The sequence below is a fragment of the Camelus bactrianus genome, chromosome 11 (genome assembly GCF_048773025.1).
Source record: "Camelus bactrianus isolate YW-2024 breed Bactrian camel chromosome 11, ASM4877302v1, whole genome shotgun sequence".
NCBI classification, from domain to species: Eukaryota; Metazoa; Chordata; class Mammalia; order Artiodactyla; family Camelidae; genus Camelus; species Camelus bactrianus.
The window spans coordinates 42,886,805-42,904,011 of record NC_133549.1 but is presented as its reverse complement, the minus strand read 5'-3'; the positions used below and the strand labels follow the sequence as shown (position 1 = coordinate 42,904,011).

Genomic DNA, 17,207 nt, shown 5'->3' with positions numbered 1-17,207 from the left:
AAGCGCATGTCTGAGCTGTTAATATCACATTAGATGAGAGCTGATTTGGAAGATGCTGTGGAATAGATTTCTAACAAAAAGGATGGGCAAGATAAGGTTGGTGAAATACTGTGAGATGCTGGGCATTTCAGCACAAATGCCACAAGGAGACAAAGAAAATTCAAATTTATATACTTGATGATTATTTCATAAGTCAAGCTACCATTAGAGTGGCAAGTCTTTGCCATTGTAAGACTTTTTTTCCTGGCAATTATTAGGGTTTTTATCCTCTCTTGAAACTTCTCTCTCTCTTTCTCTCTTTATCTCTATATGTGTGTGTGTGTGTGTGTGTGTGTGTATGTGTGTGTTTGTGTGCAGTTTTTTTTACTTGCTTTGTATTAGTGACTCTCTTGGCACTAATTAAGACCACTGCCATAAATATAATGAAGTGTTTCTATTCCTGAATGATAGTAATTACAGCTATTTACTCTTTTAAGGAATGTTATTCCCAAAGAAAAGCTCAGGGGGAAGTGGAGGCATGCTCAAGTTCCCCTTACCTGTTCATTGATGACAGATTAGTTAAAAAGTATACATAATAGCTGAGCTTTCCAAAATGTGCCACTAGGTTGGTTTGTTTGTTTATTTGTTTCTGAAAAAGTAAAAGAAAATTTTATTATTATGAGGTAGCATGTATCATAAGGACAGCTTTGGAGTTAGTTTTAACTTTTTTCTTAGAGGATGAAGGATAGCTTATTAAATGTCAGCTGTAAACAGGACTACCTATCTTTCATTTCATAGCAACTGATAATAAGTAAGAGCAAAAATGGTGAATACCTACTGTTGCCAGGTAACTGCATCCACTGTGCTTCCTGCCACCTTCATGAATCTGTAAGAAATAGAAAATACAAAGATATTGCAACTCTAATTAAACCATATCCCCAGGGTTAAAATAAAATAAGCTGAACCATAGATCAGGCCAATCCCTGGGCATCAATCCTTTCTGAGAGGGTCCACAATGATGGCCTGTCCATAGCTACTGGAAGTTAAAAGGTACAGAAGGTGAAGTGTAATCACACTTTCAGTTCTCCACACATCATTTGCCACTTGGAAATCAAGACCTCAAGATGGCATTATACCTATGTCTGTCTTTCCAATCCCATGCCTGATGGTGCCCACATTGCTTTCCCTGTAATCAAAACTTATCTGTTCCATTTCCTATTCTCTAAGGACTCTGAGATCCACTAGGGAACAAATGATAACATTTCCCAAGGATGACAGCACAACAGATGCCTTTGAAAAATCTCAGGTCTCCTTCTACAGAAAGCATATGAAAAGCCAGTTTATTTATACACATATAAAACACTATCTAATGTGCCCCAATGATGGGCTGCCATATCTATCTGAGCGTAGAAACCTGAGCACCACATAGAGAAATCTAACCATTTCTGGAGCAGCTGACTAGAGAACTCCATGTCATCCGACAAGCATGCTCAGCTCAAAAGGGAAATTAGACATGTTTCCCTGCAAAGCACTCAGCAAAGCCTTGCTAGCAATTCTCCACCCTCTTGTGGCCCTGAGGGCTCCACCAGAAACTCAGGGCCAGAAGGCAGCATCTGAGGCCATACAGATGCCACAGGGCATCATAAATTGCAAGCCTGTGAATAACACAGTTACTTACCTGCCTCCTTCTCCTAGCCATCCATATATTCTGAGGCCATGTGCTGTCATGGCTATTGTTACTACTTGAGAGAGTTATCACTCAGACACAAGAAATCAAAAGGAATATCTCAGTTCTTTCTGGTAGTACTTTCAATTCTCTTTCCTGAGACCCTGGAAGGGAACTTTTCCTCAGACAGAAACAATCTTCAATCAGTACTTCATAAACAAAGAACTCTTCCACTGGAAAGGGGGGTGGTATTTTGTCAGGAAGACCCTATCCCTGCCCTACCCCAGCCTAGTCTTGCCAGGCGGATATGTGGGCAAAGGGCGTGCTTGTGCTGCCCAGACAGAGGCTCTGTCTTGCCCTGATGGTAAAAGAGGACTGAGTCCTTGCAGGACTGGGTGAGAGACAGAGGGAGGATACCAGGACTACCACTTAGCAGCAGAACGATGCTCATGAAGGAAGACAAAGAGGAAGGAGAGGAGGAAGACACTGGGGATGGGGGGGAGGACGAGGAAAAGGGAGAGGAACAGAATGAGGTGAAGGAGAGGAGAAAAGGAGATGAGGATGGGGAGGCAGCTTGGTTCTTGTATGTATAGTTTTGTCTTTTTTTTTTTTTTCTCCAGTACTGCTCAGCAGTGCAGGAGCAAGAACATGGGAAATGGAGCATGGAGGTGATCACAGAATGGAATTGGTTTGCTGGGCAGAACCAAAACATAAATGGGGATTGGAGGGAATGTAACATTTACTGAGTACCTACTTAGTAGTACCAGCCATTCTTATGCATTTATTTTATATAATTCTCAAAATTGCTTTGCTTGGTGAGGTGAATATTATTGATCCCATTATACAGATTACTAACTTCCTTATTGGCTAGGGAAGCAGTATTTCTAGACAGCCCCAAAAGCCCATTTTTAATGGGGTCATGCCACGTCTCCCAGCAGCACTCCCTCTAATTTTGGAGTCCACGGATTTCTCTATCTTTTCTCCTCTCCTTTCTCCAGCCCAGGAAAATCTCTTGAATCTAGGGGGGTAGCTCCACTCTCCTCACTATTTCTAGCCCTGCCCAGGATTCCCCCTTTAAAATTCAACAGCCAGAAAGGCTTGTGCATTCTCCTCTCCATCCTGCCATGAGCTACCCCTAAGTCAATAAATATGCAACCAGCTACCTGCTTGAATGGAGAGGTGGAAAATAGAAAAGTCCAGGGAGAATGAAAACATATTAGTATCCAAAATACTATCCCTGCCACATATGCATTCTAAGCTGTGGAGCCCTGATGGTAAATTTAGAAGAAAGATGACCCAAAAATTAAGAGAGGGAGATGAAATTTTGCCCTCCTCCCCCAGGATATTTTAAAAATTAGAAAATGTAGTCAAACTTAGATACAAGTGTTATACACACACACATCTGTATATATATAAATTTACACAGGCTTTATACCTTCAAAATGATTTCTAAAAGCTCTGAAGTGTAAAACTGTCTTTATTTGCATATAAAAATAACCATATGAAAATAACACAACATTTACAGTGCTTTTTCATTAAAATGTTTTTTCAGCCTCCTGTGTGTATAATTTCACATAATCCTCAAAATAGCTCTGGTAGGTAGATATTCCTAATTCATAGTGAAGGTGGCTAAGTCTCATAAAGGTTATACGACTTGTTCAAATTCATGGAGATAGTGCAGACTAAACTCAGGTTCTCTGATTCCAAACCCTATGCTGCCTCCAAGCTGTTTCCAGTGAGGCCAAGAAGTACAGTACAACTCTTAAGATGCAGAAAATAAGCTGAATTTTCCCCTTGAGAAAATACTACTACCCTGTTTTTCAGAAAAAGCAAAAAGGCCCGAGCACCTTCTTTGCTTGTTGGCATCACAGACTTCAGCATTTCAGTGCTATTTGTAAAACAATGTGCTGGAGTAGATGTCCAAAGGTGACTGACTTAGGGCTTCTGTTACAAGACAACCAAGAAGACAGACAAAGACAATTAGCTATCAGAGTCTGTGTGTTACACTACTGGCACAAACTGCTGTGGGAAAGAAGTCAAGGAAATAGCTAGCTCTACCTTCCATGATATTAGAAGAGGATAAACACTGAGTAAAGATTCATATTGCACTTGATGTTGAAACTGGCATTGAAAGAAGAGTAGGATTTTGCCATGAAGAGCAGGTCAGGCATAGGAATAGCTTAAGTCAAGCAAGGAAGAGGCAAGGTGAATGTTTTCTCATGCATCCATGATATCTGGATATAAGGGGACAAGTAAGGGAGTGGTAGGAAGTCAGACTGGTCAGGTGCTAGCCTGTGATGCTAACATATCTGGCTTTTATCCCTTAACACCTTAGTACAAGTCCAGGTCTTATTTATCCTTGTATGACTAGTACTCAACGCAGTATTATAAAATACATCTAGCTCCTCCTGCATGTTGGATTTATTGTGTTTAAGCAAGGGAGGAAGTGTCAAGATCAGACTTCAGTATTAGGAAGATCACTCTCGCTACAGTAAAGGTGAAAGGTACTAGTGTGGAGAAACTGGCAGGAGATGACTGCAGAATGATGGGAGGCTTTGAAATGTCAGAATGAAAAAAAGCCACAACTGAAAAAACACTGTTGGAGAGCTCAAGAGGACTGGTGGATGACTTTAAGTGGGGAAAGGGTGTAAGAGAGAACCCCGAAGCTTTAATTGCAGTAATGCAATTGCCCAAGATGGGTAATCCAGGGGTAGACTTTTGATGCTGATGTTGGTGAATGTATTCCAATCCTGAAAAATGTCTCGAAGAAATTGAAGTAAATTTTCATTGATGATAACAACTATGCAGTCACAAGAAAATTCAGAGAAAAAAAATCAATCAACAACTTGCTTGGCTAAAAGGCTCTGGACAGGCAATTAAAAACACATCTAATTTGGTGTCTTAGAAGTTAGGAACTTGTCCTTCATGAAACTGTAATCTGGAGATCTGGTGAAATGGATATCCTCATATGCATTGGATGGTTTGTTCTGCTACAGATTGATAATTAAAACTTTAAATAACCTTCCATTATCAAGAGTTACCTTATAAAAAGAATGAGAAAACTAGAGTTAGGAATATGTAAAGTAATGCTAATGTTAACTTCCCACACCTCTGCCCCACCCTCAAAGAAAATCTATAATTAAATATGAAATATACTGAACCCACATATATAGAATATTCTGTAGTTTACAGAGAAATATTTTTAATTGAATATAGGAAAAGACCTACCATGATCCTGGATAAGAAAATCAGCTATTCTTCCTAAACTAATTTACAGTTTAATGAAATTCTAATTAAAAAAAAAATGTCAGCAGACATTTTTGAAACTTTACAAAATCACTCTAACATTCTGACAGAAGCCAAGAATGTTCTGAAAAAATTGGAATAATGAAGGGACATTTATTTGATCTACATACATTTAAACATACCATAAAACGTGCAGTTATTAAAACATTCCCTAGGAATTAGTAAGGAGATTTTAGGAACTAGTAAAGAAATAAAGAATTAGTAAAGAGATCTATGGAACAAAAGAGATTTTTAAAACTTATATATAAGAATTTATTACATGGAAAAGAATTTAGTATATGAAAAACTGAAGCATGTTTTTAAGGGTGCTATGTGATTTGCGGCTATCTGGGAAAAAAATTAAAGTCAGATCCTTACCTAAGATTTATTTTATATAAGAAATCAAAACAGTAAAATGTAATTTAGTTTCACTATAATATTTAAAAATATTTCAATCAATTTAATGTGTTTAGACAAATGATATTATTATCTTAACTTTAGAAGTATATTTAAGCAGTAGAAAAGTTGTTTTAGCTAACTGAGGAAGAAACATTATCAAATATGTGTTCACATAAAAGATGCTGTGCACTACATTCTTCCTTTTTCCCTCAGCAAAATGATAAGAACAACTTCAAGCATATGGAAGCATTTCTACACTTATCCTGAGGAGGAAAAATCTAATTCACAAATAATGTCAAACAAAATATGCACTTCCAAATACTAGCAGGATGACTTAATATACCCCTGTTTTTTGAGAAGTATATAAAACTCACCTAAAATGGGGCAAATGTTCTGTTTTCGGAAGTCTTTAAATGATTTAAAAAACCAGAAAAATAAAAAAAACAAGGACAAAAATAACACTTAAAGGAAACTTATTAAACAAAACTTCAAGGAATAGATATTATAGCCAATGAATTTGGTGAATTCTCCCCACCTGCATGCTCTCTCCCTGAAAATTAGGGCTCTCTGAATCTATCATGTATCTATATAATTTCCTTACTCTGTTTTTATATCTATATTGGCACTGGGGAGAAAAATAAGTTCAAAAAGAGCATAATTTTCTTTGTTCGAATCTAACATTGACAGATTCTTCTGCTCTCTGCTCCCTAGTTCTGCCTGTTTCTCAGAAACTGGCCCAAACCACATAAATGAGTAACTTCAACACAGCTGCAGAATGCTCAGCAACAGTAATATTAGAGGTGGAATAACATGCACACAGACTAGTGCTGTCAGAAGTGAAATACCATTGGGAAAGTGAAAAATTCTGTTTAGGGTCCGGTATTATCCAAGGATTTTCAACCATCTACTTCCATTCTAATCCCTAGATTTAGCTCTGTGAACTAACAAGTAAAAGATGACCCAGGATGTGAATAACAACAAGAAGGGAAGATCTTGGTTTTCCAAGATTGGATGTCTCCATACCTGACTCATGAAGACAGAAATCCTGGATGATTATTTCAGAGAGTAGGAGGTGTCTACCCTCATGCTGACATCCAGTCATGCAAAAAAGAATAAGAGAGGGAAGGGGCAGAGACTGGTACCTAAGGAAATTGGCTGGTGCCAGGAAGACCCTTCAGCATTGGGGGATCTATCCCATTGGAGCAAATCTGCTGCTATGGAAAAGAACAAAATATCCCCTTTCATTGTGAGAGTTCCTTTCCTCCCTCAAGGGACCCCAAATCTGGGAGAATTTCTTTCCTTTGTTATCCACCTGCACGTATGACGTATCTGAAATATTGTTGAGCCTTCTCTCCCAGGGCATATCACAGCTCTCTCTCATAATAAGGCACATCTTTATTCATGGTCTTTGGGGTTTGATTTCTACTTCTGGACGGCAGAGTGCAACCCTAAAAACTGGTTTCCAAATTTTGCTCCCAGGAAAGAGGATAAATTCTTCATGAGGAAATGGATGTCTAAATGACTGTAAACTTCAGCAAGGGTGGGGCAGCCTGATTCTTCTTCACTTTGCCCACAAAGAGAATCGTCAGTTATGTAACTGACATGATTAAGATATGACAGCCATTTTACGCAAAAGCTAGGTAAAACTTGTGAAGAAACTATTCACTTTGAGTTATAGCAAACCAGGCATCTTCTACTTGGTCCAAAGCCACTTACATTTCCATGGCTAATTCTATATTAAGCCACAGAACAAATGAAATATTGATTTCTTTCTCTCCCTACCATCTCTCTTCTCTTTTTCTGTTTCTCTTTCCATCCCTCCAAGCCTTCCTCCCTCTCTCCCTCCCTCCTTTCCTTTCCTCCCCCTACCCCTATTTTCATATATAATATTACATTGGCAGTAGGCTGATAAACAGCATTGCTATATAGTCATTGACTTTAGTGGCTAGTGCAGCTCTCTATTTAGGTTTCCCTTCTAGTTTACAATTCCCTTAATTTGGTAGATTTATAGAGCTTTTAATATACGGGGACTTGAGATGGATGAGACTCTCCAATGAATCCCTCTTGCCAATAAAAGTTAAATCCATGAGGTTTAATTTACAGATGATTTTAATAAAGAAAGGAAAAAATAAGTTAGCTACCATTTACTGATTGACAGGCACTTGATAATCAGTTTATATAATGTACAACCCTGTAAGGTTTGTATTATCACTTTCATTTTATAGAAGAAGAAAACTGTGCTTAAGATCATCCAAGTAATAAGTTGCAGATCTGAGATTCAAGTCCAGTTCTGACTTTAAAGCCCTCAAGTTAATCATGCAGAGATGGCAAACTTGTGATATGTATAGTGCTGCACCGTTTTTCTAAGACTATTGTAGACATTGGTAATATATCTCAATACCCTCTCACTAACCTCATAATTGGCCTAAGAATCTTCTCAAGACAAGGTGCCAGGCACTATTACCTGGAATTGGCCCCTGAGTTAAAGCCTATTTACTGCGAATGGAGGGGTGTGGTTGGGAGGAGGAAAGCTATAGGAAAATGTCTGGAATAAAATGGAGGCAGATGTGAGACAGTAATAGGAAGAATAGGTTTGCTTGCTTAGAATAAAGACAAATGGCAGGGGGATGAGCGATGATGAAAGATGTTGAAACAGGTCGGAAGGCTATGGCTGGAGTTGGAAGGTGCTGTTTAGGGGAATATTATGATAGACATATCTTGACAGTCTAAAATGCTGCTGAGGAAGTCATAAAGACTTCGATTGAGGCAAAGAAGGCTATAACTGACCTGATGTGATTTGCACTGGCTGTGGGGACTGGTGGGAAGAAAGGAAAATGCATCAAGATGTCACGATAAATTTCACATACGAAAACAAACTTTCCAAAAGCTCAAGACCTGGTATGAAGCTGAATCTATGAGAGTGAATACTGTGGAACTAAGATGGAGAGGATTATATGTCTTTTCCAGTATTCTAGACTATGTGGCTTCATTCCAAGATGAAGATTCAGGAAAACAGCACCATACAGTAGAAAAAGCATGGACCTAGGAATCAGACAGATACATGATTTAAGACCTGGCTCCACAACATATTAGCCATGTGAACTTGAGTAAGTTGTTTAACCTCCCTGAACCATTTCAAATGGAGACAGTCTACTTCCCAAAGGCATTGTGAAGATGAACAAAATAACATACACGAAGGAACAAAGGTACTGCCAGGCACACTGCTGGCACTCAATAAATGTGAGCTTGGTAAATAATTTAGCATTTATGCACTTCTATTCCTTAATCTGTAAAATGAGATAATAACACCTGCTCTGCATATATTACAGGGCAGTAGTTCTCACACTTTGGGGTGCAAAGAAACCCTACAGTCCCTGCTCAAAATGCCAATTTTTAGGTTCCATCTTCACACATTCTGGTTCTGTAGGTCTGAGCTACAGCCTAAGAATCATGCTGCATTTTTAAGAAGCTCACCAGGTGTTTCCAATGCAGGGGACCATGGACCATACCTTTCACAGATTTTGATCTTGGTAGCACCTGTTAGCATTCTTGGAGAAAAAAGGAGGGGTCTAAGTGAAAGCAGAATAGGGAAGGGAGAAAAGCAATGGAAAAAAAGAAAGTGAGGAAGAATATTTCCAAAGACCATATGTGTCAAGTCTAAATCTATGTCCCAGGACTCCAGCCTCCTTCTCCAGTATTCTTTCTAACCCTCATCTGTCTTCTCTGACCATAGAAGAAGAGAGAAATATCCTTTATCATAATGGCAATAACTGATAACCTGGGGCTTGGGTCAGGAATTAGGCTGTTTCTTTAATCAGAAAAGAATTCAAGGGAAAAAAATAAAAATAAAAGAAAGTGAGTTTAGAAGTAAGTAGTTGTTAACACAACTCAGCCAGGGAGCAGACCGTTGCAGTAGCCAGTACTTCCTTGTTAATGAGCACTGAACAGCTGCTGGGGAGGCTTTGTCTGTCTCTAGAGGTAGAGATGGAAACTTCCTTCTAGTGAACTAAGAGGAATAAATTGTTCTCTCCTCCTATAGTTTGATTAAGTCACATAATTCTTTCACAGTTGAAATAACACAGAACAATTATTAGGGGTAACATTGTAATAATTTCTCTGTGCACCAAATTGTCCCCAGCTGTGCATCTTCCCTCTCCAAACAAGAACGTAGTGTAAGCAGGTTTGTAGGCAGGAACTGTGATCACCCTCATTGTAATGACATGTTACTCTAGCTAATCTTTCTAGTTCTCATCTTCATTCAATTCTCTGAACTGCTTAGAAGGCTACAATGAGTCATATGCAAAAAATTAATTAGAAAATAACACTTTTCATCTTTTGAAATACACTTGTTCTTCTCAACAATAGTGGCTGGCATTTCTTTACGTGTCAACTGTGCCAGGAACTATGCTAAGCAGTTTAAATTCATTACCTCATTTAACTTCACAACAAGCCTAAGAAGTAGATAATATCATTAGCTGCATTTTACCAATGGGGAGACCTGGGTTTTAGAGAGATTCAATAATTCCTCGAGTGACGTAGCTAGAAGCTGATCTGTGTCTAATCTAGTTCCAAGTGCATGCTCTTTACCATCCTCCTATTTTCCCCTCAGTTCTACTATATTGACTCACGACAGTAGAAAACAGAAAGCTATTGTTTTAATATGTCTTTATGAAAGAAAGGACCCATGAAGTCAAAAATGCCCAGGGCCCACAAAAGCCATAATGGGAGCCTGTGTATACACTGAACTTTCCACTCTTACCCACCCATACTGCCTTCACTGCTATCTATACTTTGAGTACAAGTGGGGTCTATAAATCAGCATTAGGCACTTAGCTAAGTACTGGTAATTAGACACAACTAAAGATAAAAATTCTGGATATAAAAAAGCAATTTTTCTGTTTCTGGTTTGTAGACCATTGAGCATACATCATGTGGTCTGCTGTGATGGAACAGACCATCATTTGCTTCCTAATTCTCTTCTGGTTTTATCTTCTTTACTCAAATTAGAATGCTTTCCATAGCTCTCTGGGCCACCATGGAGCTAAAGGCCCTGTCTCACTTTCTGTTCTAACACAGGTTCAGGTTAGAATATTCCACTAGTAACTCTGTAGAATTTTAGGATAACTTTCATTCTGCATTCAACAAATCTGAGCACCCACTATGTACTAGGCTTTTTGCCAGCCCTGCATATACATTAGTAAATAAAAAAGACATACTTCCTGCTCTTATGGAGTTTATAATCTATAGCCAATAAATAAACAATAAATGTGCAGTTATAAATTGTGATAAATGCCGCAAAGAGAACTAACAGAATGTGTTGCTAGGCTAACAGAATCACTTAGCTAGGCTTTTCAAGAAAGGACTCTGATGGATGAGGAGAAACCAGCCATGTGGCAAGCTGAGAGAATACTCTAGGTAGAAAGAAGAACATATGTGTAACCACCTCCCCTTTACCTCCACAAAAAGAGAAACTTAGAACATATCAGGCTAGTGAGGCCTGAGTGAAGTAAGAAAAGGGGAAATCTGGAGAAGATAAGAATGAAGAGTCGGGGAAAAAAAAAAAAAAAGAATGAAGAGTCGGGCAGCAGCCAGATTGTAGATTGTTCATTGTAGAGCCTTGTCAGGTGTGGTAAGAAGATTAAATTTTATTGTCAGAACAATGCAAGGTCACTAAACAGTCTTTAGCAAGTGACTGACATCATGTGAATTATGTTTGTAAAAGATTTTCTGGCAACTGAGTGGCGAATAAATTGGAGAGGACAAGAATGGAAGCAAATAGACCAGCAGTGGGGCTACTAAAGTGGTCCAGGTTCTGAGTTCTCCAAATTGTAATCCTTTTGTTAATGTCTGCTCTATGGCCATCCCTCATCTAGAGCAGGGCTCATATTCCAAGTCAGTGTGGTCCAAACATGTTAGAGGAACACCAGTTCCTCAAGACAGTCTCTGAAAGTAAGACTTGTCAAATTTTTAAAACTGTGTGCTAAGACACCTGCACCCCAATGTTCATAGCAGCACAATTTACAATAGCCAAGACATGGAAACAACCTAAGTGTCCATTGACAGATGACTGGATAAAGAAGTTGTGGTATATGTATACAATGGAATACTACTCAGCCATAAAAAATAATAAAATAATGCCATTTGCAGCAACATGGATGGCCCTGGAGGATGTCATTCTAAGTGAAGTAAGCCAGAAAGAAAGAAAAATACCATATGATATCACTCATGTGGAATGTAAAAAGAAAAAGACAAATGAACTTATTTATAAAACAGAAACAGACTCACAGACATAGAAGACAAACTTATGGTTACCAGAGGGGGAAGGGGGTCAGAAGGGATAAATTGGGAGTTCAAGATTTGCAAATACTGACTGGTATATATAAAATACAAAACAAGTTTATACCGTATAGCACAGGGAACTATATTTAATATCTTGTAGCTTATGGTGAAAAAATATGAATGAATATATGTATATTCATGTATGACTGAAGCATTGTGCTGTACACCAGAAATTGACACAACATTGTAAACTGACTATACTTCAATTTAAAAAAAGTAAAAAAAAAAGGAAAATTGTGTGCTAAATCCCCTTCTTGAAGACTCAGAATGTAAACTAATGTAATAAAGATGCTGAGAAGTGTCTTAGTACATTTGTTATCCCAGTATTTCTCAAACTTACTTGAAAATGGAAACTTTTATTTTTCCCCTAACCACATAATGTTAATATCCTGCAGAACTGATATTTTCCAAAATACTTTTAAGGAAATGCCTCCATAAGTCATTCTAACCAAGGGTTAACTCCATATGCATGGTATAAGGGGCTCCTCTTCTCAACATCTCAATTTATTACTTCAACGGCTTAGACTAGACAGTATTTTCTAACTCCATACATATTATATGAGGATATAAACTTTTCTAAGTCATATTTCTTCTTTTCATTTCTACAACCTACTTTCTGTCAAGTGTCTCCTTACTTGTACACTGTAAAGGTTGACAAGTTTTCATTCTTTTCTGTAAACATAATTTTCTTCCTTGCTTCTGGATCTGGATCTCCTATGAGACAGCTATTGGGGATCCTGAACTGATCCTTTGTATCAGTAAGATTTCATCTCAGTTTTTTTGTCTCTGTCTAAAGCTCTGTGTAGAGCTTTTCTTGATTTCCAAGAGATTTCCTTGATTTTATCTTCCAGCTTTTTATTGGACTCTTTCCTTTAACAGCTTTTTGGAGGTAAAATTTAATACCATATAATCCACCCATTTAAGTGTACCATTCAATAGTTTTTATTATATTTACAAAGTTGTGCAACCATCAACATAATCTAATTCTAGATATATTTAATTTCAAAAAGAAACCTTATACCCATGAGCAGTCACATTCCATTTCTTACAATCTCCACCAGTCTAGGCAACCAAATCTACTTTTTGTTTCTATACATTTGCCTATATTTCATAAAAAGAAAATCATACAATTTTTGCTCTTTTGTGACTGGCTTTTTTCAGTTAGCATAATGTTTTCAAGGTTCATCCATGGTGTGACATGAATTGGTACTTCATTTCTTTTTATTTTCAAGTAATATTCCATTGTATGGATATACCACATTTTATTTATCCATTCATCAGTTGATGGACATTTGGATTGTTTCTACTTTTTGGCTGTTATGAGTGATGTCATTATAAATAATTGTGTACAAGTTTTTGCATGGACATATGTTTTCATTTCTCTTGGGTATATACCTAGAAGCTGTCACATGGTAACGACTTTTTGAGTAATTACCAGGCTGTTTTCCAAAGTAGTTGCACCATATTACATTCCCACTCACATATTATATTCCCACATTCTCTCCAATATTTGTTTTTGTATGTCTTTTTGACTGTAGCCATACTAGTGGATGTGAAGTGGTATTGCACTGTGATTTTGATTTGCATATTCCTAAGGACTAATGATTTGAACATCTCTTCATGTACTTATCAGTCATTTGTATATCTTCTTTGGAGAAATGTCTATTCAGATACCTTCTGCTCATCTTTAAACAGGTTGTCATATTATTGTTGAGTTGTAAGATTTTTTTTCTACATATATTCTAGATATAAATCCCTTATCAGTTATATGATTTGCAAATATTTTCTCCTTTTCTGTGTTCTGTTCACATTCTTTTTTATTTTTTATTTTTAAAATTTTTTGTGGGGGGAGGTAATTGGGGATTGTTTTTATTTTAATGGAAGTACCAGGGATTGAACCCAGGACTTGCATGCTAAGCACGCATGCTACCACTGAGCTATCCCTTCCTGCTTTGTTCACATTCTTGATGATGTCATTTGATGCACAGAAGTTCTTAATTTTGGTGAGGTCCAATAAAGCAGTTTTCTTTTATCACTTACGCTTTTAGTGTTGCATCTAAGAGATCATTGCCTAACATTTATCAGACTTAATTTCAGCAATTATATATTTAGTTTCAAAAAATATCTTTTTATTCTAATTGTAACTTTTTCTCACAGAAATGTGTTTTTACTGTATGAGTACAATATTTTACTGTATCTTTATAAGGATACTAATTACAGCATTTTATTTTGCAAGTTCTGATCCTGAATTATAATTCTTGGGTCAATTTTAAAATTTATTTGTCTTTAATATTACCGGTTTCCTTCTTATGTCTTGTGATCTCTGGCTATCTATACATATTTAAAAATTGGGGACTAAATAGATTTTTCTAGGTAGTTCTCAACTGTTGAATACATGAGCTTTTTAGATAAGTCTCTCCTTTTCCTGGGATCTCTACTTTGTGGGCAGAGCTTGTTGACCAACACAGGTCACTTAGAGAGGGGAGGGCACAGACAGACTTTGGGCTACAGTATCCCCTCCAGAGATACTATTTCCTGAGTATGAATATGTGTTGATTTTGGTGTAACTTCCTTTTGAAAACTTCCCTTTTCTATACGTGGATGGCTCTTGAAAGAGAGATGCTAACTGTTTAAAAGGTGGAAGTCATCCTTTATTAATTCTTCCTGTCTCTCACCCTCACCTTGCTGAGATATCCATCAACAAATCATGTCTACTCTAATTTCTCTCCATATCCTCTGCCATTACCTTAACCCAATTCAGCACACCTCGTAATCAAAAAGCCTCTTTTCTGAGCTCTTTGGATTCTTTACTTTTGCACCTTGAGATCTATTTGGCACACAATATGGAGTAGACTCTGGTACATATTGCTGCTCCCTATTTAAAAAATCCTGTAATGGCTTTCCATTGCTCATAGAATAAAATACACAACCTCTTTACCATAGTATACATGGTCCGGTAATGATACGGTCCTTTCCTGTCTATGTGTTCTCATCTGATACCATTCTCATTTTGCTCACTACACTGCCTATCCTTCTATTCGCCAAATATCTTAACCTTGTTTCTGATTCAGGACATTGACAAACATGACCTAGAATCTCTGTCTAGAAGTTTTTTCACTTCACCCTTTGAGCAATTGGCTCCTTCTCATTCTTTTGTCCTTAGCTAAAATAAATTGTTCCTCAGATAAGTCTTCTCCGATCATCTTGTCCAAACAGATCCCCCCAACTCCAGGCATCCTGATCATTTCCTCACAAAATTGCACACAATTTATAATAATTTTTTAAAAATTTACTGTGGCTCTCTCTTGCTAAGCTCCAAAAGGGTAAGAATTACTTTGGCTTTATTCATCAATGTATACCTCCTATATACATCAGTATATACACTTAAGCTAGTATCAAACACAAAATAGGTGTTCAATACATATTTATTGAGAGAGAATTTGGTGCTCATCTCACTATGGTTTAAAAGCCTCAGTAAAGATGCTTTCAATGAATACCTGCTCTTCTTGACACTGCCACATCACCCAAAAATAGATTAGGTCCTTACTTTACAGTAGAAATAGCAATAAACTACAAATAAGTTAAAAGAGACTGACATTAAAACATTTTTAAAAGGCTAGATGAAAATGAAATAGTAACTTTATCCTAACTGTGTAAGGAAAGAAATAGAAAAGACTAGTAACAATAAAGTAGATAAGGACAATTACAATGAAAATTAGCTTCTGAAACAATAAAAACAGGCTTCAAAGTAATAAGAAAAGCAATAGGTTAAGATAAAATTGTCATTACATAGATAATGCATAAAAGTTTACAGAAGAAAAACAGGGAACTGATAAAACCCTAAAGAACACTTCTTCATGCCTTTAGATAAAAATCAATGACTGGGAATAGTCAGTTCCTGAACGAGGAAATGAAAGTAATAAAACAAGCATTTTATTAACTACTTCCCATATTCCCGGCAATAGGCTAGTCCCTGAAGATTCAAAAATGAAGATTCTATCTCTGTTAGTTCATATCCTAACTGGAAAGATAGTTCTGTTTAATTCTGTAACTACCTAAGTAGTTTTAAGCTTTTTTAAGCTTGAAAATTAGTTTGGCTCCATATAACTAAAGCTACTCGTTTTGATTTATATAAATCACAATAATTTATTTTAAATCACTATTTATACAATGATTTACATTGCTTCACAATCACATTTATGCATACCATTTCAGGTCAGATGAATTTACAGCCAATTGTTGAATAAGATAGTATTCATTCAATAAGCATTTATAACACATCTACAGTACTCCTAGATTCTGAAGGCTCCAGGATCAATAGAACATAGACTCGGTCCTGATCCTTGTCTGCAGTCTATTAGGGGAGGTAGATATGTAAGTGAATAAGTTATCAATTTGTTAAGTGCTAAAGCAGAAAAACAAGCGAAGTACTATATAAGGTCAGAGAAGGTGATAAGAAATCCTGCCAGAAGATGTCAGAGATGATCTACTGGAAACAAGGAAAATGAGGGGAGAGGGTAGTATTCCAAAAAAAGGACACAAAATAAAAAGTCACAAAGGTTAAAAAATATATGGCATCTTCTAAAATGGACATATACTCTGATGTACTAAGGGCAAGTTGTACAAGGGATTGTAGCTGCTGACTAGCTGAAAAGCAGTCAGGCACTGGACCCTAAAAACCTGAGGTGCAGGTGAAAGGGTTAGATTTCCAGCAAGAATAACTTGACCACATGTTGCATTTTTAAAAAACTACTCAGAAATCTATATGGAGAAATTAGAGTCTAAGACTAGATACAGAGAAATCGTTTAGGAGGAAAAACGATAAGGTTTAAAACAAAAATGAAAGGAAGATGGGATATGAGTGATAATAAGAGGTCAGAAATAACAGAATTTAGTAACTAACTAATGGAGTTTGTGAACAAAGGAGAGGAATGAATTTAAAATGGCCTCCTGGTCTGTGACTCAGGCAAAATGCTTATTGTATCATTAACCAAATATGAGATAAAGGAGACAGTATAAGGATTTGGAAAATGTTTGGTTCTTTTCACAGTTAACAGGATTCAGATATAAACACTCATGAATCACAATCAATCTTGCATTAATTAAAATATAGTACATTAATAAAAATAATACTCATTGCTGTGGGATATCGGGGAAGAAGATACACAATAATACATTGCTGCCCTGCAACCCTTGAAACTGTTCTGAAAAGAAATTTGGCAACAAATACAAGAGCCATAAAAATTATCATATACTTTGACCCAGAAACCTAACTTTTTGGAATATAGCCCAAGGATGTAATTCAAAAGAAATAAAAAACCTATTTGTATAAAGATGTTTATAGCTGTGCTATATTTTACAGACAAAAACTGGAAACAGTCCAAATGCCCAACAGTGGGGAAATGCTCAGGCAGACTTTGGTACACTAATGCAATAGAATATTTTATTGCTATTAAGAATGACAAATATGAGAACTATGTAGAAATAAGGAAAACACAACATAAGAGCAATGAGCAAAAAATGCAGAAATCAAAATGAT

The 17,207-nt window shown here is 36.8% G+C and overlaps 1 protein-coding gene across 5 annotated transcripts in view; it reads right to left on the bottom strand.

Annotated features, from left to right (window-relative positions):
- The window catches only part of HPSE2 (heparanase 2 (inactive)), a 568,967-nt gene that overhangs the window by 196,526 nt on the left and 355,234 nt on the right, over positions 1 to 17,207 (bottom strand). For all 5 annotated transcript variants that reach the window (XM_074373795.1, XM_010971071.3, XM_045507507.2 and 2 more), the window contains exon 6: positions 818 to 865. In XM_074373795.1, coding sequence (XP_074229896.1) covers positions 818 to 865 — 48 coding nt within the window. The remainder of the gene's footprint in view (positions 1 to 817; positions 866 to 17,207) is intronic.